At 35.9% G+C, this 24,597-nt stretch overlaps 1 protein-coding gene across 1 annotated transcript in view; it reads left to right on the forward strand.

Moving 5' to 3' along the window:
* LOC118439407 (neuroligin-1-like) overlaps positions 1-9,596 on the forward strand; it is a 108,557-nt gene extending 98,961 nt beyond the window's left edge. Inside the window, exons 9-13 of the mRNA XM_035860699.1 lie at positions 1,619-1,965; positions 2,888-3,074; positions 6,483-6,810; positions 7,916-8,378; positions 8,960-9,596. Coding sequence (XP_035716592.1) covers positions 1,619-1,965; positions 2,888-3,074; positions 6,483-6,810; positions 7,916-8,378; positions 8,960-9,288 — 1,654 coding nt within the window. The 3' untranslated portion in view covers positions 9,289-9,596. The remainder of the gene's footprint in view (positions 1-1,618; positions 1,966-2,887; positions 3,075-6,482; positions 6,811-7,915; positions 8,379-8,959) is intronic.
* The last annotated feature ends 15,001 nt before the right edge of the window (positions 9,597-24,597 follow it).

Raw genomic sequence — 24,597 nt, forward strand, 5'->3', positions numbered from 1 at the left:
GGGAGGGATAATTTGAAAATAAAATTATGCTAAGCACAATTGGCGGGAACATTAGATTTGTCGATTTGAAAATTTATCTGTAAGTTCAGGACACTATTTTCTCGGTAAAATAATGATTATTTAAATAAGTAAGTGAGATTAAGTAATATGATGTAACTTCAATTCTGCAAATTATCGCGAGCGGAGAGCATGGATGTAAAATTAAGTCATGATACTAAAAATTGACGGAAGGAAAAATTGTAAATTTTGAAACAATGTTTTCCCCGTAAAAAGAGTATTTAAACTAGTGAGAACTATTAATTAGTGAGAATCCTGTTAAATTATCACTCATAAAATTCGTAACAAAAAAGTTTCCCCACAAAAGTGAAACTCGAGGAGAGAAAGTCTTTCGATTTGTGTCGTTCATAACTCGGTCATTAAAACGGGTCGATAAATACGAGGCAGAAACATAATCGACATTTTGGACTCGGGGAAAGTTTTGTCATTAGTGAAACAAGATGTTGAAGTAACGAAGGCTCGTGTCCTGTTCCGGTTTAATTTATCCTACGTTTAGCTTCCTTGACTTTGAAGGATCCACTTTTGTCTGTGTATTTGGGTCACGCACGTCAAAATTGGGGAAAGGTGAAAACTCGAAATAAATCTCTAGAAATTAAAAAAATACTCTAACTTAAAAAACTAGATTTGTGTTTCAAAAATTTGGATTTGGAAGATCTCCATATTCTAAAATCATCTTATTTCTCAAGATTCAAAATTCGATAAAAGCCACAAAGTCAAAATTCTTTTGGATAAAATTTAGTTTAAGAAGCGACTGGATTTTTGGTTGAAATTGATTTAAACCTGGAGAAATCAAAATAACTGTAAATTTTTATACAAAAAACTTTAGTTAAAAGAAACATGTTTTTTTATTCCGAAGTTTATTTACTAAATTTTGATTTTAAAAAAATTCTCCTTGAAAATCATAAGCATTTGAATGTTAATTACTTGCCATGAGTACGCCCATTATTATCAGAGAGGAGAAAACGGCTGATGATGTAGACGAAGAGAAAGTGTGTAAAGCAAGGAAACAAAAGTTATCCAAGTTTTACGGCTGGGTGAATTTGTTCCCCGCCCTCCAAATTCTGAGCGTCTAATGAGATCCTGCCTTTGTCTGTAGAAATGTATTTGTAGAGAAAATTTTCTAGGTCAAAAACCAGAGCGGGAAAACTAATATATAAACCGTGGTTAGGTTCGGGACGCTTCTTCGGTAAAATACCGAAATGCCTTCAAAATAATGTGTCATCATTAAGCTTCTACAATTTCGGTTTTCAAATCTTGTACCAATTTTAATTTTACATACGGCATAAACTATTTGTTTTAAAACAGCCAAAATCTGAAAACTTACAACTAATTTTTGGAGATCAGGTCTGTCTCCAAATACCGGAATCAGACTGAAATTTTCGGTCACTAATTTAAGTAAAAAAAATCGAAGAAAGTTGAAAGCAATACAAACTAGCGAAAGTCAAAATATAATAATCTACACTAAAATTCCGAAGTATGAACTTCTTCAGGCTATGGAGGCATTCAAAATGCATAATGTCCCAGAATGAATGCTCAAATTGATTGATCTGTAATTTTTTAGGGATCCGAACCTCAACGAGCCCACCGCTCTGGGCTTATCTTCCTCCTCCCATCACGGCGACCCTGACCATCATTCCCCCTCCGACGACTGGGTCGTCCTTGGTCCAACTTCCCGCGAGCAGAGAGACCAAAGGCGCCGAATTCAGGCTCCCCAGCCGTGGGAAAGTTACGAACCCGTGGGTCAAGTTTACCTCAGTTTGGGAGCCAAGCCGACACTTCGGAATCATTATCGAGGTCATAAAATGGCCCTTTGGTTGAATCTGATTCCTCAAATTCATCTGCCCGGCGGGACCGACGTCACTCTCAACCATCACGCTTTCCCCGATGATAATCCCAACCTTTACATCGGTAAGTGCAGGTGAAAACGAGGGTGAAAGTGGGCACAAAATGGGGAGACAGCAGTAAAGAAAAAAGCTGTTGAAAGATCGAAAATCTAAAAAAAATTGAGAATTGGTAATAGCTTGCGGAGTATCCCCAGCCGGCATTACCGAATCTGTAACACGTTAAAACTATCAGTAAATTGAATATTACTCAATTTATAATATTATTCCTCAATTGATATCACTATTTGTATTTAATGGTACAATTAACCACAACCGAATTGGTACGGTGCATATATATATATAACTCTTTATTTGAAGACAGTCCAATTTTTCCCCCAAATTTATTTCCCTGCTCATATTTGGCAGTATTTCACTAAATTTATGTTGGAAGATGTTTTTTTCGTCAATTTTCATATTCTGTCAAGCAATAACGCCCGTTGTAAACTTGTTTTAGAATTACTACATAAATTATGGCTGAAAGATATGTCTCACGCCGAGAATAGTCACAAGTGTAATTTACATTTTATAAAAATTTTCTTGTTTCGACTATTTTCAAATATGATAAATTTCAGTAGCAGGCCAAGAAATTTCAAATTTACAAGGTCCAAATCGGTAAAAACGTGTAATCAAAATATGCAATTATACACTCTTTTAACAAGCGAAATATGACGACATGTATGCCACGAAGCTCTAACTCTTTTTTTACCGAATCGGTACAACTATTTACCGTACCAAACCAGTTGGTAAAAAAAACTCCTCCCAAAATTTCTAAGAGTGTCCTCTCTCAATTTTAAAATTAAATCAAGGAATTTCCTCCCAAAGCTTGAGTTTGAAATCTCATCAATAAAATATTATTATTCGCTCCCACTTTCTCCTCAGTGGATTGGATTTGTGCTTTCTCTCATTTAAAAAAAAGTGAGTTTGACTCTGATTTTATTTTATTGCAGGTCCGGTTCGCCCATTATCCGCTTACTCGTTGGGTGAGCAGGGACAAAGCCCAGGTTTCGGAATTCTGGTGGCCCAGCCGCAGCCGGGCGGACCGCAGACGGCGTCCCCAGGGGCGTCATTGACCACCACGGAATGCATCGAATCCACAGAATCACCTCTCTCGCAGGGCACCAGGCACAGCGTCCTGTGAGTTTTTAACAAATTCTCCCGTTTTATTAGCCCTTTTCAAAATTTTAAAAGACTTGAATCCGTGAAATGATGAGAAAGAGTTATAGACCACCTGGGAGACTGAATTCGGTTTGAAAAGAGAGATTTTATCGGGACGAGAGAGAAACCAGGGTTTCGAACAAACTGCTGTATTTTTGAAGAGTGTTTATTAAATTGTGGGTATTTTTATAATTTTGCACAATTTTGTGTTGGAAATTTTAAATCGGTTTTATGCAAAGTTAATACAATTTAAGGAAACCAAACTGCTGAACCTGATTGCTAAATTACTTAATCAGTTTCACATTATCACTAAATTTGAGACACGATAGGATTAAATTAGATATTTGTATATGGTGAGGTGACGGGGTTTACAATTTATCTCCGTTTAAGTCGTTTATTAACGTAGATTTGGTTAGATGCAAGTGTAGCAGAATTAATGACTTGACGTCATCTTTTTAGATAATTTTTATGCACAACAGTGATGTCAGATTACATGCTGTTCTTTCTTATACGTGCATTGGTCTAGAAAAATGATGTTGTGTACATATTTTTTGGAAATCACAATGTTTGATGCTCAGACAGAAGTAAAGATTGTAAAAATTGATGTATTACGATCTTTATTCAATTCAGATTACAAAATTATAACAAAATGTCCAACGACGTCAAACGACTCCAAAATTTTAAACATCTTTGACTCCAGAAAAATTTTTCGCAAACTAAATGTTAAGAAAGATTGAAAACCAAACAAATAATATAAAAAAAATCGAAAAAATACTTTCAACCCTGCCCCAAAATCTGTTACAAACATGTAGAAATTGTCATTTCAAAATTTTGTAAAAAAAATCAAAATACGAACCATAACTTCTAATATGAAAGTTTCTTAAATTCTTGTTTGACATGCTGGTTTATAAAAATACGGACGATATGTTAAAAATCAGAAAGTTTTCAGCGATTGAAACCCTGCCTCACTTTTCCGCACTAAATTCATGAGTCGACTTTCTCTCTCTTCCAAACAAGACGGAGCGATTAGATTCATTGTGTTTGAGTGTAAAATGGTAGTTTTCTCTGCACGGTGAGAGCAAAGTGTGTGCCTGGCAGTGGGCGGACGGGGACGATGGTCAACTCAAAGAGAAAGCAGGCAAAAAGGGCCGAAGGCTGAGACTCCCTCGAGATTTGGATTTACTTCAGACTCCAGTGTCCAGTGTCCAGTGTCTAGTTTGTGTGGACTTTGGAAATTTTTGTGTGTCTTTTCCATCGGATTGGGGGTCTGGATAAAGGATATAGCTGTGTTTTGATGATATGGTAAAAAAATCGAACATTTTTCGGAAATTTTGAAGGTTTTCAAACATTTTTATGAAATTTTCGGGCATTTTTAAAATCAAGTTTTTACGGTTCATGGGAATCTTTCGGGATTTTCTTCTCACCATTTTCCGCAAAAAATTGAAGGGTTTAGTATCTACAAAAATGAATTGAATTAGTACCAAATTTATCAAATTTGAAATTATTTTATGACCAACTGTATTTAATTTGTATAATTGATGACGAATTTAAAGTTCGCGGCAAATACGTGTTACTACCTTATTATTACCAAATCGGTATAAAACTAGGTAACTGATTATTACTTTTTTTATCGAGCCTTAAGAAATTATTCAGCCAACCAGCAATTTCTTCACGTTTGGTAATAAAGTCAACTATGTTACTGAATTATTTCCAGTATATGAGGCGGAACATTAAATTGATGACACAAGTTTCGCACGTCCCCTGGGATGTGGACGGACTGGAATATTATGATATTTTGTGAAGTTTACGTCTCCATAGCTGTCCAACAGTTGTCATGGCGGAGAGCGGCGAGTAAGCCAGCAGGACACACTTTGTGAGCCAGGCAGTTTATTTATGTTATGTTCAAGCTGCAGGCGCTTTAGGTATATGGTTCGTACATATTCAAATATGGAAAATGTAGTAGGAGAAAATCGTGAAATTTGTATGAATTTCGTGTATTTGAGAGGATAGCTTCAAACAGGTACCCAATTTGAGGGGGTTTTAGCGGGGGGCAGGATATCCTTCGCTCGCTAGTAATTTCACCCTGCTGATTTGGGTGGTCAAGCCTTCAGTTTCCAAAGAGAAAGTTCATGAATTTTATTCAAAATTTAAAATTATCGAAGTAGTTTTTTTTTATTTCTTGGGATAAATTCTTCCCTTTAGGCAATTTGATTCTGTTTTTCTCGTTGTTTTTGTGCTCAACGTGTCAAACGCTAGTTTTTTCTATTCTTTGGTAATTCTGCTCAAGGATGTTCCAGATGCGAATCGGATGCATTGAGTGAGTTTAGTTTGGAGAAATCGTATCTCATTCGGGGGTTGGTGGTGGAATTGCGACACGAACGAACACGTTCTGAGGTCAGTCGGCCAGTTAGTTTAGTGTCAAAGTGGGTCCTTCTCTCGGAATCAAATTGGAACGAAATTTGGTCCCCTATTTACTTTCACCTCGCAGTAAATTGGATCAAGTTTGGAGAATGAGGAGGATGCCGTGATGTGCATGTTTTTCAATTATTTTCTATTTTGGTCTTGATTGCTTTCACCTGGTGAAAGAAGTCAGACACTTTATTTTCCTTGAAGAAAGTCATTCCTAAATTTATAAATAAATTAAACAGGTGACAAAAAAGTGACAGGAATGTAATTAATTTGTATCTAATTTAATGTTGGTGCAATTGTAATTTTGTGAAATTTGAAAAATTTTCCCCCAGACATTTAAAATCTTGACGCTTTCTCGTTTGTTGAATTCCCATTACGTTAGGCGACACGCAACTACGTCTTATTTAGCTGAAATTTCAAAATTTACTCAAAATACTTGTATCGTGAGGGGAGTCGCAAAGTATGATTTTGGAAATCCGTACGAACATTTGTGTGATCCTATTTTAATTCGGTTTCCTAGTTTAATTCGAGCATTTAATGGAGAGGAGTTTGAGACAAAAATCTTGCGAAATAATGGTTGGATAAATTTGCGAAAAAATTCTATGGTTGTTAAGCAAAAGGTTTGCAAAATTCGAAAATAAGTCACCCTACGCTCAATTTCCAATATCCGGTCAGCAGATTATCTTCTACTCTGTTCTATCCAGAAAGCTCTCAATTTTATGCATTGGCTTAAAGGCTTCTCAATTTTCACTATAAATATTTTAGTTCAGTTATGTAAAAGTTTACAAAACCTTTACAAAATTGTATATATTTTTAAAACTCAAATATACTACAAATTCATAAAATTGATAAAACTAATTCAAAGCATCAAGTTCATGAATTGTTGATAAATTGGACAAAATCATGCTAATTTGGGTAAAAATTATTTCACGTTTTATGTAAAATCTTGACAAACTTTCTCTTTTTGATCCTTCCCAGACGAATTGATTCGAACGAGGTTGAAGTGGAAATTCGTGGAGGTGGTGGCGAATCGGTGGTCCCGCTCTCCTCCTCCCCCGGAATGACGGGCACGACCGAGTACGACTTCACCACCGCGCTCACCGTCACCATCACCGTCGGCGTCTGTCTCATCGCGCTCAATTTGGTGGTCTTCTCGGCCATCATGTGTCACCGGAAGAGGGCCATCCCCACGAATAACGAGGGTGGCGGGGGCAGCCGTGACAGTGACGAGGTGGACGAGAGTGGGAGGAGTTCGGGGGGTGGGACGCCCCAAAAAGGAGCAGTCGAACAGTATCAGCAAGCTCAGGTAAGTTGAGTTACTTTTTGCGATATACTACACTATAATTGACTTGGTAAGAAAATTGGTAGTTTTACCGAGTTGATAAATTGTTGATACAAATACATGTTACCGAACGGTAGCAATAATTTTACACGAAATTCGATATTTTTACACTTGTTTGTGCGTGAGATTTATGAACTTGAATTGTGCTTATTAATTTTACCGAGTGGTAGAAAATTGTTACCGACAACTCGGTTCATCGGTATGCATTTTGTTCCGCTCGGACTTATATTATCCCTAAAACAATTAATATACTCTGTTCGCAACAATTTCGTGTCAATAATTATGAACAAAATTTTTACCTTCTAGCCTCGCATTACATAAATAAGCTTGAGTCTGGTGCCTATTTAATTATTGTCACCATCCGGTATCAAATTTGTTAGCCACCTGAGCCCATCTTAAGTCTACATTATTTAGAATGCATTCATCTTTTTTCTAGCTTCAGGAGCAAAAATTGAAGGTGTGATTTATGCCGAGGCGAAAGTGCGGGTGTCATTAAGGGCGGGAGGAAGTGAAAGTAGGCGAAAGTCTTCGTGGCAGGAAAAGTACAATCAATTAAAAGCACATTAAAAGCGAAAGGAGAAAATGTCAACGACTTCGAGAGAGCTTTTTTTGGCCAGGTTTACGTTTTATTTATAGTTTCCCAACGTGGGTGGCGGAGGTCGAGTCGAGATTACATAAGACGAGATCCTCCTCTTTTTGCAGTAAATCATGATTTTGTTCGTACAGTGATTAGGAAAAAGCTGGTAGAGAAAAAGTTAATGTGTGGCTATTTTGTATGAAGAATTAGCACATTTTACGAGGAGAAAGTATTTTGAGTGGCGAAAATTTATACAAAACTATAACTTCGTAAACGACAAGTTACACAGAATTTCATAAAACAGATAATTGTTAAAATGTGTAAAACTTAAATTGAAACAAATAAAAAAATATTTTAGAAAAATGCCAGACCTGAGTTTCTTTAAAAATACGAGTATTTTAATTCCGAAAGTCCTTAACATATTAGAAATCCACTTTACGTCTTCCTCACTTTCTCTCTTTTCTACATAACTCTAAAATTTCTCCATTTCAGGAGGACTACAATTGGTCGACGGCCTGTTGTTCGTCCTCGAACCACCACCCGAACCACCCGCAGCCGCAGCAACATCACCCTAATGACTTTCCAACCACTCATTTATCATCCTCCTCGGTCTACATGCCCGCCGAATCCATCTCAATGTCCCAGTACCACCAGCACCACTTTCACCCGGGTAACAGCGGTGGCGGGACGTTGCCTCGGTCATCGCACGGTCACCAGGGTCACCACCTCGCCTACGAGACTCCCACGGGCGGGGGGACGCTCAAACGGGGAACGTACCATCACCACTGGAACCACATTTTGGCGATCCCCGACTGCGTTCAGCCCGTCCCAAATGCCGTCATTTTAGGAGATGGCGACGACTTTCACCAAGAAAGGGACGGATTCGACCATAATTTATCCGGAGGAGGTGGGTCAAGTATGAGATTGTATATGAACCAAAACGCCGTCGTGGTGGGTGAGTAATATTTCATTTTTTTCAAGAGAAAATTTCCAATTTTTGAGGTTTGCATAAAAACAGAATTTTGATGGTGAATAATTAGATAATTTTGTGAAATCGGTTGATTTAGGATTTTGTATAAAAAAATATCGGAGTATTGAAGAGCAGCAAAACAATTTGTATCAAATTAACGCCAAATTTAATTTAAGTTAATGTACAATTTTATGATGTATAAATTAGATCCATTTTTCCTAGTGTGTAGTGCGAAAACAGCGTAGAATATAAATTCTTACAAATGGAGTAAACATAAACAAGTGTCCGAATCAACAAATTTCTAAAATGACATCAATTTCGTAATTTTCGAGATAAATGAAACTTTAGATACCAAGGTTAATTTTATTTATTAGTTAGATATAAAGTTAATTTTTGGCACTACAAAACTATCAATTTCAAAAAATAGCGAATTCGTTTTTATGAAACTTAGATATTGTGAAAAATCGAAAATAAATTAGCAAGTTGGTTAAAAATTAATAAAAAAAACTGGGTTACAAAAATCGACTAACTTAAATTATACGTAGGTGTTTATTTACTTTCCTCAGGTGGCAGCATGCTGAACATCTCGCCCCCACCGGAAGGACCAACCCTGCTCATTCCGTGCGACGTCACGCCACCTTCAAACATTCGGCGTGGATCAGGCGGATCTACCTTATTGGCGGGAAGAGGAGGAATTTTGTTATATCAGAAACCTCAAAATCCCATCGTGCCTTGTTCCTCGAGCCCTTCGGCGTCTGCGACGAATTCCACGTCCTCAAATCCATCCCCGAACAGCGGGACTACAACTTTGGTCGGTGTTCTGAAAAGGAACATGACGCCGAATAATCCGTCCACGGTTAAAAAGAGGGTCCAAATTCAGGAAATATCCTTCTGAATGTTAATTTAAGGAAATTTAAAATCAAAATATACCAATAAATATGTCCAGCAAACTCATAATGTTTCATTTATCAAATATTCGATTTAAGAGATTATTTAGCTTGCGAAATTTCTTTGTCCAAATTGTCCATCACAATTCGATGAAGAAGCGTAACAGATTAAAAATAAAACTGAACGAGCTGCACGAGCTGCCCCATTTGATGTCATAGATCATGAAGACAAATTTCCTCTACACTCTAAGAAACCCGATAACTAAGTTATTACCAGGCGGAGTATCTATGTGACTCTACCCCATGGTAATTAATTTATTATTGAGTGGTAGACATTTTGTTACCAAACCGGTAATAACCCTGGTAGCGAAATTTGAAAATATTACCAGTTGGTAACTAATTTTTTACCACTCAATAATAAATTAATTACCATGCGGTAGAGTCACATAGATACTCCGCCTGGTAATAATTTACTTACCGTGTTTCTTAGAGTGTATAACTGAACCGTACCTGCATTGTACTTGTGTAATAGATTATAATATAATCATTATCTAGTCTACTTCTATGGACTAAACAAGGTTCTAAATATAACCGACGATAAGCAGACCTATACATACTGTGATATCGCATAAATGCCTTGTTTCGCAACTACTTTTACTTGCAAAACTGTTACATACATTTAGTACTTGTATGTTAAAACTCAATGAAATAAAACAAATGTTTTTACGTGAAATTTATAAATTGATGACTTTATTTAATTTAAACGATAAATATGCATAGAATCTACACTTCTGTCAAAGTTTTGCAGTTCGTCACCACACATTTTAAAAAGTAGGTTGTCAAATGAGGTTGTAAAATTCCATTATAATTTGTTGCTAATTTTCTGAATGGCGTAATTTTTAAGTGGGAATGATTAAAAACCATGCACTTGAGATTATCAATTTATTTTATTGCAAGGCATTACATAGCTTACGGTAGGTGGTGTTGCATCGTAAAAGTAATGGATGGAAGTGATCATGAATGACTGAACATTTCTCCGCCGACTTTTGGCCCCCATCTCATAAATCTTTACACAATAATCTAATCCGATCCGTGCAATTCCACACAAGGAGAAAGTACACTCTTAAAGATGTGAAGGGATTATTTTTTGTTGTCGAAGCCGTTGTCTGGGAATTTGTTATAAAAAATTGGTCATAAAACGCGATAAGAAACAATGAAAAATTTGTTACCAAAAGAAATGTACAGTTTGATAAGGTTTGGGTGACGAAATAATGTATTTCCGCTTGTTAAAAATAATTGTCTGAACTATAGATATGTTAATCCCAAGTTTGAAATATTGTGTAAAATTAATTTTGAAAATTTTATATCCACAAATTTTTGTTAGGAAAATAACTAATCAAAATATGCAAAATATAAGATAACCCTGATTTTAAAAAAATAGAGTAAAACGGAAGTGATAAAAACATATACAAAGTATACACAATTCTCAAAAGATAATAAATTTTTATTATTTCAAAATTTAATTTAATTTTAGTTATGTAGAACTCAAAAAAGATAGAATGGTAACAAAACAAAAAGGCGATTAGTATTTCTTTTAGTTGTTAAGTTCGTAACCAAATTTTTGGTAGTGAGTAATTCTTAATTTATAAAAAATACATAAAGCATAACAACCACATTTTCGACAAAAACATCTTTTTAATAGTAAAATTTTGATGAAATGGCAAACTTTTAGGGTTATTTTTAATCCACCAGACTTTTAACTGAAATCACATAACTAAATATATTGAAATCGCATAACTTGAATTTCCAGTGCTTTAATTCAATTTAAAAACTGTAAAATTGAAATCTGCCAGACTTTTAAAAACCATACATTTCATTCAATTTAAACAATTAACCATTAGAAATTTAAAGAAAATATCAGTTATTTTTTAAAAATATTTCGTAAATAATTTTAGTCAAGTATGTAATGGCCTCTTTGCCTTCGCAGAGCGACCCCCACATCACTTTGTCTCAACAGTCACGGCTTTATCCCTCAGGGTGAAACCTTTCTGGATTATTTCAATTCCAATTAAATGGATATAGATGTACATATAAGTGCAGGCATACCAGTGGGGCTATTTACATAATAGACAGCGAAACTCAGGCACCCTAACTTACTTTTTAAACGAGCTTGTTCCTTGTCGATGCTTTAGTTAAGATTTTTGCAGTTGGAGGTCATATGTCGAGTGTCATAAGATATTCTGTATCAAACAATCTTAGAAATCCAGTATACCACAATAATACCAAGTCCCAATAATACCAAGCGGTATTCAGATATGACTCTATACAAGTGGTACTGATATCGTGTAGTAATAGCTCGGTATTAAAGTTTACCATATCAGTAGGAAAGTTTTACGGAACGATATAATTTTAATACCAAACTGTAGCAACTGTGATACCGAGAAATCAAAATCAATGCCTGACTGTGCAAGATTTATTACAGTAAAATAGTTGCAAAATTCCTTATTGTGTTCGGTTTTCTGCTACTTTGCACTCTTAGGTTATGGTAGTGTGGTTTACTATTAATTTGCAAAGCAAGAGATTGTATTATTCACCTGAAAAGTCACGATCTTAACGGTTTTTTGGATATAAATAAATGCATAAGGTATGCAAATCTGTGTCTGATGGATTCAGTTATAGAGGTTGTTTTAAGGCATATAAAGTACTGGAAATTCAAGTTATGCAATTTCAATATATTTAGTTATGTGATTTCAATTAAAAGTCTGGCCCATTAAATGAGACCCAAACTTTTATAGGTCGGTATTACCGCCTGGTAGAAAATTGTTTTACAAATTTGGGTCTGTATTTCTGAGAGTGTGAAACACTATGTGGGATGCAGTGCAGTTAACATCTTGCAATCCAAACCACTGGTGGAAGCACTTTGATAATTGCTGCGAGAATCTGGTCGGGATCATTTGTACTCAACTTTCACTTTAATCACGGCTTCCTCGCGTCTCAGGGAAAGCCCCAGGTTCGGAAAGATCTGCCCAACTTTAAAGTGATCACGAGGGACTTCTTATTACTCCAGATGGATGGCTACTCAAAACGTTAGAGAAGAAAATCAAGGCAGAAGGATGCAGGGTTTAGGAAACCGGAAGTGAAGAAAATCATGGTGCAAGCCAAATGATTTAGATTTAATTCATCATTTATTTTGTTTCAAACGAATATTAAACATCCACTTTCTACAGAATCATGGTGCACAGAAGTAACGTGCGCACGCAATTCTTCAGAACTTTGCACAGTTAGTACGTTTTTGCGCGAATTAAAATATGCAGGATTTTGTCTTCTCTCAAAATCTATCAAATTCGGACATACCTTTAACAGCAAAATTTGGCGATTTTGAAACAAAAGTTATAACCCACACCGAACATGAAATAAAATTGCATTATAAAAACAATTTAAAACTTAACAAACGAATAAAAATATTTGAATCATCAATAATTTAATCTAAAAAATGTTAAACTTCAATTGAATTAATTAAAAATATAATTACTGGATGTAAAACTATACAAATCATGTTAATTTTCAAAATTTCTGCAGGGTAAAAATATTTACGATAATAATGAATTATTTTTAACCACGGAACACTGTACTTTCCCCACATGCTTAAATCACCAATGTCAAGACAACCATTATTTTCCATGTCGAGCTGATGCACTTCTTCGACTTCTTGCACCAAAATTTCAACAGAAATTGCACATCCGTCGCGTCACCCAGAGATCGACGACAACTAAAAGTTTTAAATCTCACAATTATTACTCTCTCGTGCCGTGCGTGGTGACGTGCGAGATCTGTTCAAGCAATTAAAACCGACAAAAGGAAGGAATTATCGTTTTTTTTGGGCCATTTCAAACTCAACCACTCGAATTAACTGCGTGATTTGACTTCGAATTGGTTTGGGCGTTCGTAACTTCAGTTTAAAGTTAGTTTTATATGGGATGCAAAATAAGAAAACAATGTAGAAATTAAATAACTTGGGCTTATGTATCCTAGTAAAATGCAAATTTTAATCGGCACTACTTTAGAGTAGTATGGCATAAATGTCCGGAATTTCGGATATGGCCAGGGTTCGGAAAAACCCAGGGTTTTATTCAAAAAGTAACGACCCAGGGGTTTTAATGGGTTTTAATGGGTTTTTTGGGTTTTAATGGGTTTTATGGGTTTTATTGGGTTTTATTAGGTTTTACATAAGTAATACATTGAACAATAATTTTCACAACTTTTGCAATCTAATTTCAGTTAATATGCAAATCCACCTTGTCCATGTTAGAATATCAGTATGTATCCGTTTCGAAAGGGTCCTATTTAACTGATCATAGTTTAATACTTTATGAGACCATAATTACATATATTACCTTTTTCTCGCATACTTCCTCTCATCATAATGAAATTCAAGTTGTTTAAAGGTTTTTAAAATTTAATGTTTCAATGCGATCTTAACGTGTATTATCAATTCTGGAAAAAATCGAGTACATGAACAACGAAAGCACAAAGTACGCATGTATTACGATCGAGAATATAATAAGGGCTTTTTACAGATATACTATTTTGCTCATAATAAAGTACTTCGTTGTCCATAAGTACTCGATTTTTCAAGAGGTGATAATTAAGATCGGTTTGAAACATTTAAAAAAACTTTATATCTAAATTTAAAAAATACTATAGTATTTTGTTTAATTTATTCGCTGAGATGAGAGGAAGTTTTCTGGAAAAAGTATTAATTATGATCGCAAAATGTATTAAATTATGTATGATCAGTTAAACATACCTCGTTCCGAAATTAATTTTTTGTATTTTTTGTCACTTGTAGCCTGTAATGGTAAGGGATGTCCCTGATTTATTCCTGGTTGTCAAAACTTACAGTATTAATCAAATAAACTACTTAGCTGCCATCAAACAACTTCGTCTAACGCATGACAGCTGTTTTCAGCTTTTAGAATATAGTTTTAAGCTAAAACACAGTTAAAACCCATTAAAACCCTAATAAAACCCATTAAAACCCAAATAAAACCCATTTAACATGGTAAAACCCGTTGGGTTTTATTCATTAACAACCCATTAAAACCCATTAAAACCCAAAAAACCCAACCCAATAAAACCCTGGGTCGGAATACCCTGGATATGGCATAATATCAGAAATCCAATATTAAAATAATGTCAAACAGCATTCAGGTATGACTCTACCAAAGTGGCATTAATTAGCAATACAGTGCAGTGATAGCTCGTTATGCTAACTCGGTCGCAAATTTTTACGGATCGGTATAATTTTAATATCGAGCGGTAGCAACTTTAATACCGAGAGTAATACCTGAGTGAGTATACCAGATTTCTAACAGTGCATAATATTACTCGAGTGGCGACCACCTGGCATAAATCCTGGAGAGTTGTATCTGTGCATAAAATTACTCCTAATTAGTTTTATTTTTGCGCAGTCGCTTTTAAACATTATTATTTATTTGCCACACTCAAAATAAAAATTTGTTGAATCAACACCGCCGGTGTCAATATATGACCTAACCGCCTTGGTTACAATGTTGAATCCGAGTTATGATGATTTTGATACCGGTAGTTATAATGTCATGACCGGACGGAAAAAATTCATTACTACTCGGAATCACAATTGTAACCAAGGCGGTTAAGTCATATATTGACACCGTTTTGTTTTGAGTGCAGGCATTGAGAAAATTTACGTGGATGGTTGTTGTACATACATTTTGTAAACATTTACGTAATAAAGAGAGCTGAGATTTCTCCAAGCTTAGTTCACTATAAGTACGCAATACGCAACTAATTGTCAGTTGCGTAAGTTCCGAATTTATTCTAACCCATGAATTTAAGAAGTAATCTTGTTGCTCAAATTAAACAGATTTTAGTCGCGAATCCTTGCTGTAATTTTTTGTCACAAATAGACACAAAAAATGCTAAATAATCAATATTTAAAAAACTGCATTTCATTTTGATTACCATTTGCAGAAAAAAAATTATTGCATTTCATGATTTAAAACACACTTATTCCAAACCACGTGTCGTATCTGACCACTGAATTGTTACTTCCAGATTAGTAAACTAAGGATATTGGTATTAAAATTGAACAATGAATTACTGTAAAAAATACATCAATTTAACAGCCCGTATAAATTAGTCGTGCAAAATTTCCCAGAAAATTTGTACCAACTAGATATTTGAACTTCATTCGATTTGTTTCTGGAATTAATATTTCTTGATTGATTTGATGGGTGTGGTGCGTATGGTAAGATCGACTAGTAGTCATTTGCACCCACTTTCACTTATTGAAATCAGATTTGGAGGACAGCAGATCTGTCTGTTCGATGGGCAGGTGTAAATTGGAAAATGGGTGATTTTCACCTACTTGTCTTCTACCTGAGTGAGCACAAAGCAGTCGAGACCAATGGACCAAGGCCCGTGCAGAAGTGATGCTGCGATTTTCTGGTAATCAATGATAAAAAAATTGTGGGGGCGGAGGTAATCATTTATTACTGACTGGTGGTAATTTTTCAATGAAGGTAAAATTTTCCACTAACCCCCATTTTCCACCAACCTTCGCGTAGCTTCTCAAGTTTGAACTTCATGGACAATTACCAATTATAAATTTGAATTTTAGAGGCCAAATTTGCAACGCGGTGAAGCCTAAAAATCGTTGGTAAGTTGGTTTTGTTATCTTACATTATCATTCGCAAGGTAAGCAATTTCAGAGAAAATCTTGAAAATATTCCGCTATTGGTACACAATTTCGAAAACAATTATTAACAAGAATTTTTATTCAACTTCCCTAAACAAATTTCGAACTGCTGCCAGACAAAGAGAAAATCTGACCATCTTTCTGCACGGCCCAGATCGCGGGGAGAAAGTTGAATTGAATCGAAGCCTCCGTGTCGATAATAAAGAAAGCAATAAATCTAATTTCGTTCTCACAGAACTTCACGAAAAACTTATTTCTTTCTCTTCTCCTGATTTCACAGCATTTCCGTATTCCTGATTTTTCCACACGTTCAATTTTCTCCAACAATGGTGGGAAAAGTGCAGGAGGAATGATTGTTCGTATTTCATTGTTTTCATTTTTTGTTTTATTTTTCTTATAGTAATTGTGTGGTGATGAGGTAACGAATTATGACCGGCTGCCTAAGGGTAACGCCTTATCTCGCGTCACATAACTCATTTAGGAAATATTTTACTAAATAAAAACCATACAAAAATAAAAACCATATTTTTACGTACTACTCTGTGATAACAAATAACTTGATTATCTTGATATGAAAATTTGAAAACAAAATATAACAATAAACAGAGCGTACTCTAGTCCTCTTGTTTTACATTGCATCTACAAATCCAGCAAGTATTTTATTTTAGAGATCAGCTTCCACAACTAAAAGATTTCAGGCTTAAATTTGCCAATAAATATTTCATAACTTTCCTGCAAAACGTTATTTCACGGATATTCCAAATTTGACAACCGTGAAAAAATAAATTTATATATTACATTAGTCAGAAGCTTGATTGCCTGTTGCCAAAGTATTCCAAAAATTAAATTAATTAAATAATTGCTGAACTACCCCACTGAGGGAGTACCTGCCGACGGCATGGCATTCACAAGTGACAAATGACGCGTTGTCAGACCTAAGGTCCAATCTAGGATTAATATTACGATGAACGGACCCTTCCTGGCCTGTAGGCCCTACTAGACCGAGATTCCGGTAAATAGCGTAAGTAAGGATAAAAATATAGAAGCACATCCCAGACAGAGAACAAAAATACAAGCCATTTTTTTGCTAAAATTGCCCAATACAATTCTAAGTTCACGAAAAGGTCCAGCGAATTAAAAATAAAATTGCATTAGTTGATCTTATTTAGTTTAATCCTTCACCTCGATTAATAATTCCACAGATCGGCAAAACAAATTCTCTTTGAGGGAACAAACTTCGATATCGTCAAGATAAATGCCATGTCATCCAAGTTAATTATGTTTCTCAACTTATTTTATTTCCAAAACAGATAAGTTTAGTCTTTGCAAAGGTTAAAAAATTAAATTAAATTAGCTGACAAATTTGTGCAAACTTGCTGAGATCATTCTGTTTTGTTAAAGTTGTAAAATTATTTTTAAAAACAACAAATTGTCAATGATTGAGTGAATTGTCTCATTTTATTTTCATGCGAAAATTGGACGCCGCGTATAAAAATTGGCAAATTATAGGACGAAAAGACTAATAGATAAGTGAAAGAAGCAGCCTTGTTTAAAATGGTCTGGAGTTTTCTGAATTAAAAGTTGTATTTTTTATTTTTCACTTTTGTCAACTACTCCCATGTCAAATGTCAACTACTCCCCTGTACAGCCAAGATGATTATTTTGCACAGGCGGCAGGGCGGATGCTATTATCCGCCAAACTACACACTTTCCAGCGCAATGTGTCGATGTGATCGCAATGTAATACGCGACCACACCCACTTCATGTACCACGTAACCCGCCAGGTTACCCCTGACCTCACTACCACCACTTTCAATCTTCCACAACAAATCAGTTCAAAATTTTCATACTTGACCGAACTCGTGAACAAATCCGCTAAAAAGGTGGCAATAAGCGTGGTCACGTTGCGATGAAAACTCTGAAATCGAAAGGTTTCAAATGTTGCAAATTTGGCAAAAGTTGGAAAATAAATTCTAATAGCATATTAGTCAGAAAGGCGGAATAAGATATACTTAATTTATCCATATTTTTTAGTTCCTGCGAGGACTCTAACTGAACACAGTTAGAGTTCCTGGAAAGTGTATTTGAAAAAAAGCACACGTAAAACAGATGGAAAAGTGAGATTTTTGGAGCTCACACGATTTCGTTGCAGCTGCCGAACGTGGTGGCTGCAACTCCCACCGCCACCACCACCAATCCCCACATATCCTGGCTTCAAAAAATGACGTTGAAGGCACATAGGTGGCGTCTGCACCCCTATTTCTGAGTCGCGTCTCCCCGAATTTTAGGTTCTACGATGGAGGGTCTGGTGCATAAATAGGGGTGCAGACGCCACCTATGTGCCTTCAACGTCATTTTTTGAAGCCAGGATATGTGGGGACGAGTGCTGGTGGGGGTGAGGCACGGTGGTGCACCACCGCCGTGGGGCGAAGCACACATTGCTTGGCCGTGCAGCAGCCACCACGGGGTGCGTGAATACTACCGATTAAGGGGGAGAAATGAACCCTCTATCGATGCGTTTTTCCTTATGCACTTTCCGCGAACCCTTTCTGGCACCTCCAAATCTCAAATTCCAGTTGGGTTCGCCGCGTGAACTACATATTTTTAGCTTGCACAAATGATAAGTACAAGTTTAACTCCATTCAATTTCAGCCATGGCTTGTTGGTTGAGTGGTCTCTGTCTGGGATTGTGCACTTTTGCAAATAATGCTGGGATTTGAACTCGCAACTAATTCTCAATTTGGAGTTTTAACAGAATGAAATGAACCAGACCCATGAACTCCTTGACTTCATCCCAATGTGGAAATTCTGTCGGATTGACGAGTAATCTAGAACGTTGAGCATATTGTGTTGTACGTACCGGTACGTACCCTGTGGAAGGCCCTTGATCACCGAGATTCCGGTAAATAAATAGCGTAGGTAGGTAATAATAAAAGTATTTTAAAAATCCCAGACAGAGAGCAGAAAAACAAGCCACATTTTTTGCCCAAATTCATAATTCTAAAAAAGTCCATGAAAAAGCACAATAAATCAAACATGAAATTTTTGAACTGAACTGACGTTATGTAATTTAATTCATCTATTTATTTATGAGTCACAGATCGGCAAAACAAATTCATGTCCAAGGTAAATGTTACCCAAGTTGATCAAATTTCCGAACTTATTTTATTTGCAATAAGAGAAGTTTAGTCTTCTTGCAGGTTGAAAAATGAAATCAAATTAAAATATGTTGAAAATTTTTGTGAACTTGATCAAAGGCGTCTCTGTATTTTGCAAATGTTAAAAAATTACTTCTAAACAATTACGGATTTTACATCTTGCCAATGACTGGGTGAATTGCCTCATTGCATTTTCATGCGAGAATTAGACGCCACGTATAAAAATTTGCAAACTACAGGTCGAAAAGACTAATTAGATAAATGAAAGAAGCAACCTTGTTTACAATTTTTCTTGAATTTCCTGCATTAAAAGTTGCAATTTGTTCTTTTTCACCTTTGTCAACCACTCCCCTTTGCCGTCACGATGACTATTTTGCTCACAGGCGCGTGCGGATTGTATCGTACGCCAAACTGCACAATTTCCAGGGCAATGTCGCGATAAGATCGTGTGTAATGCGCAACCACACCCACTTCGCATACCACGTGATTCGGCAGGTCACCCCCGCGCTCACCACCACCATTTTCGACCTTCTGCAACAAATCTGCTAAAAAGGTGGCAATGTGCGTGGTAGAGGACGACGCGATGAACAAATACAAAAAACAATCCGCATTTTACATTGATTGACAAAGCGTAAAAAGCTTTCTGAATATTGCAAATTTGGCAAAGGTGGGAAAATAAATTCGAATAACATATTAGTCAACATTAAGTAGGTAACAACTGGACAATATTTTTTACTTGCTCCAAATGGCATAAGTACAAGTTAAACCCCATTCAATTACAATCATGGCTTGTTGGTCGAGTGGTCTCTGTCTGGGACTGTGCGCTTTTGCAAATGCTGCTGGGATTCGAACTCACAACTAATTCTGAATTTGGAGTTTGAGCAGAATGAGATGATGTGTTGCAATTATTTAACGACTCCGCTGCGGAACAGAGATAGAGACCCGCTGCGGGAAAAACTGATGACATGGCGTTCTCAGATTAATATTACGATGAACGTGTTCCTGGCCGTCGGCCCTACTTGACCGAGCTTCCGGTAAATAGCGTAAGTAATAATAAAAATGCAGAAAACAGTCCCAGACAGAAAAACAAGTCAAATTTTTTGCCCAAATTATAATTCTAAGTTCCATGAAAAAGTTTAGCAAATTAAAAATAAAATTGAATTAACTGATCTCATTTAATTTAATCCTTCACCTCAATTAATAATTCTACAGATCCCCAAGACAAGTTGTTTTGGCTGAATAAAGTTGGAAATCACCTGCCTAGAAGTGCATTTGATGCCACCCAAGTTTCCAAACTAATTTTATAAATAGATGAAATTTTCTGAAGTCAAAGCGAATAAAAATTAATACTGGAGAATTGTTCACCATTCCATTTTGGTCAGATTATTTTTGTGCGTTGGTATCCCGTGCAGAATGGGTGTGATCGAATTTCAGTATCTCTCTTAATAACTCTTAATCAACTGGTGTTAAATCATTACTGACCAGAGTATTTGTAGATACATGACTCTTCCAGCACTGCTAATAACGGACATTATCGTTTAGTAATGCTGTGGTAATGAAAAATTTACCACTTAGAAACAAACTACCACCAATCCGGGAGGAAGTTATTACCAAATCAATGCAAGTAGCATATGCGTACGAGATATATACATACTACCAAATTTTTCAGAGTATTTTCAAGCTCGTCATCTGTGATATATTTTTTTTGTAAATATTGGAAATCAAAGGATTGTACTAAGTTTGAAACACATCAAGGCCAGTGTAAAATTATGAAGGATATTTATTTATTAAAGGGGCTTATTTAGATATTTATTTATTAAAGGGGCTTATTTAGATATTTAGGTTTCGTAGGAGTGTAATAAATTAATTTCGGTCTACTTTCCTCAGAGTAACTTAATTTCGTCCTAATTTCTGCATAATATTTGGTTAACATCCTTCCCACCCAATGCATGCTATCTTTCCTGTAGGGTTCTCCCCTAGCTGGGAATTTTGTCTGATATTATAGAAACCTATAAATCGATAACTTCCTACTTGATTTTATTTACTGTTCGATTTTTATATTTCAACAGTTCCCATAATTCATTCCATTTTGTTGATCGCTTCGTTTTCTGAGACTCTGCAAGGTAATAATAGTGACTGGATTGGATTTTCCTGCGGGACCAGGCGTACAAAATGTGGTTAATATTTACAGATTTTTTAGCCAAACGTCCATATGTCCCATGTTACAGTAAATATGTAAGGGACGCCTTGATTCCTGTAATTGTTGTCACATACTTTTTGCTGGGTCCCCTTTGAGATGATGGTTTCTCGGAGAATGAATCCATTCATCATATTTTGGTCGGTTCTCGTGGTTCACTTTCACCCTGATGAATGAATACGAGGAATTTGTAACCTGAAGGAGGACGCACCCTTCTTATGAGGAAATCCCCCCCGTGATATTTGACCCAAATTTTGATATTTTGTACACCTCGAGGTCCTGATCAAAAAATGTATTGGTCCCTAAGCCTTAAGTGACCTGGTTCGACCGGAAATAGAGGTCAAAGGTCAGTGCACTTTTTCCCTCGAAACCCCACAAACCGTATATTTTTGGAAAGATGGGGACCAAACCAGTCCTAATAAACGCCATACTTGGGTCAATGGTCAACCCTTGACCTTTAGAGGTCAAGGATTTATGGGGCAAGGTGACCCTTTGCGGACCTTACGGATCTCCGGCTGCACTCCAGCCGAGTGCATGGCAGCAAGTTTAGTCGACTCGCCGTTGTATGTGCAACTGTGTTGCAAGAGCAATACATGTTTGCAACTGTTTTCGTTGACCTCGAAAGGTTAAGGGTTGACCTTGGTTAGGTTTGGGACATACTTTGACTCAAGTATGGCGTATATTAGGACTGGTGAGCTCTCCAGCTTTCCAAAAATATACGGTTTGTGGGGTTTCGAGGGAAAAAGTGCATTGACCTTTGACCTCTATTTCCGGTCGAACCAGGTCACTTAAGGCTTAGGGACCAATACATTTTTTGATCAGGACCTCGAGGTGTACAAAATATCAAAATTTGGGTCAAATATCACGGGGGGGGGGGATTTCCTCATAAGAAGGGTGCGTCCTCCTTTGCCTAGGAATTCGGAGGGAGAATTTGACATATTTTGAGCGATTTTGAATCTGAAGTCATGTTGCATATCAAATGGTAGCCAAATCTAAAACATTTATTCGGAGTTGTATTTATGAATTTTGAATTTATATTGCAAATAATATTCGAGGAACCAGAAATTTGCATTTTTTTAGTCTGGCAATTTGACCGGCTTCTGGTTCTGGCCCACTTTAACCCTTAAATTTTGTATTTAAAGTCGAGTGCACAATTTCATGCTTGAAGCAAGCATGGCCAAAAAGCTAACTTTTGGTGGAAATGCATGCCAGATTTGCCGAGTTAAATTTGTGTCCCCATAAGGCCAATCTCACAATAAATTACCTGAATAAATGTAATGTGACTCCCGGAAAAAAACAATCTTAATAAATGGCTTTTACGTGATGGTAAAAAAACCTCGATTATAAATTTTCACGTCCTGGACACTGTACAACTCTAAGCAAGCCACATTTATAAGATTGATTTCTAAACGAGAGAAAGTTGATCTTGAAGAAAGCATGCAACAAGACACGTTACGCAAAGGGGTGAAAGTTCAATGGAAACATGACCACGGTAAAAAAAACCCTAGATTTTCTTTAATATTGATTGGCTACAAAAAGTAACAAAATTTCAATGGAATTCAAATTTAACAGAAGAAATTCTAGTCGATATACTAGCAAAAATTTTAGTTTCACAACTTTTTTTTGTGGAAATTGTGAAATTGGAGAGATGACACCTGGATTATTTCTGGTTATAATATTTTCGTAAAAATTGTATAAGTGGTGGAGAAACGTTACATATTTAATTTTGCTTTGATGCATCACTAAAGAAATTATTATCCAAAAATTTTGCCTTCATTTCACTAATTCCTTAGCACCAGAACTTCGATTCTACTTCCGGATTAATTCTAGTAATTAAATAATATGGGAAATTTCCAGCTTGAAAACTCTACTCAACGCCACTACTTCCGCTGAGTGACTTGTAGTTTTGACGCCCAACGCGTAACCTCACGACCATCCGAAAATTATTACACCCCACTAAATTTTAAGTAACTTTCGAATCTGAACAACACGTTAGCTAATATTTTGCCTCGAATTTTGTAAATGGCGGAGAAGTCTAACAACATGAGTATTTTTCCTTTTGGCTAAAATACGTTAAAGATAAATATTTGACAAGATTGTTTGTATCCGAATTATAAATGTGGAAATGGAAATAACGAAGGATTCGCTTATATTTAGTAATTGTTGGATTATTACTTAATGCTATAATCTTAGAGTGCAGATATTAAAAATTATACTTATAATTTTTGTAAGTATAATTTATACTGTGGAGTTGTGTGGAGTTAACCGTGAAATAACCGTGGAGTTATTTATAATAACTACACGGTTTTTGGCTTGTCATTTGAAGCTCTAACAAATTTGATAGATTATAGCTAACTTTATACAAACTAAGAGTAGATAATATCTTACGTACATATATATTGTTAAGTTAAATATAGTAATTTAGCCCTTAGTTATTGTTATTTAATCATTTAAAGTAAGTTATTTCTGTTTGTAAGCTCACGAAAATAGGCTAGTGTGCTATGCTAAAATTTCATTTTGTGCATTCCCTAGTACTAGTAAATGAGGGTAATAAAGGCTATTATTATTATTATTATTATTATTATAAATGAATAGGCTTACACATTTTCACAGAAATACGACGATACTAATTTTGCGTAATATTCAATACCCAATTTAAGTTGATTAGATTCCACAGGTGACTGGAATTATTTGTTGCCTCCAAATTTGGCCCACAAATAAATTCGTAACGTCATTATTTTTGGATATTTTTTAAATAAAAATTTGTTACATAAACATTTGTTATAATTAAAAATTGTGGAGTTGAAAGTTTTTAAAATTTAAATTGCACATTTCATTTCCTCTTACCAACAAAGGGGACAAAAAGGGTGCAAAAAGTGTGTAACCGATTTGAGGGGTTTCTCACAACGTCGAGGCAGAACATAAACTTTCAAAAAATAGGGCACATCCTTATCACTGGGTCCCGCTCGGAATCGATACGGCGAAGATGGATGATTTCTTGGATGTTATGAATAAGCTTTGGACCTGAATCTGATTGAGTGAGTGAAGTATTGCCCCATTCGCCCGAAACCATTACGAAAAATTGGATGAGAAACGGGGTGAAAGTGAAGTGGAGAAAGTGAACGATTTTTTTACTACGTGCAATTTTTTGTACTTTCTTCTTTTCACCCAGGGTTCGATGGAATATTGAACAAAGTTCATCTTGGTTCACTCTTACTTAGA

Source organism: Folsomia candida, unplaced genomic scaffold (genome assembly GCF_002217175.1).
Source record: "Folsomia candida strain VU population unplaced genomic scaffold, ASM221717v1 Fcan01_Sc035, whole genome shotgun sequence".
Classification (NCBI taxonomy): Eukaryota; Metazoa; Arthropoda; class Collembola; order Entomobryomorpha; family Isotomidae; genus Folsomia; species Folsomia candida.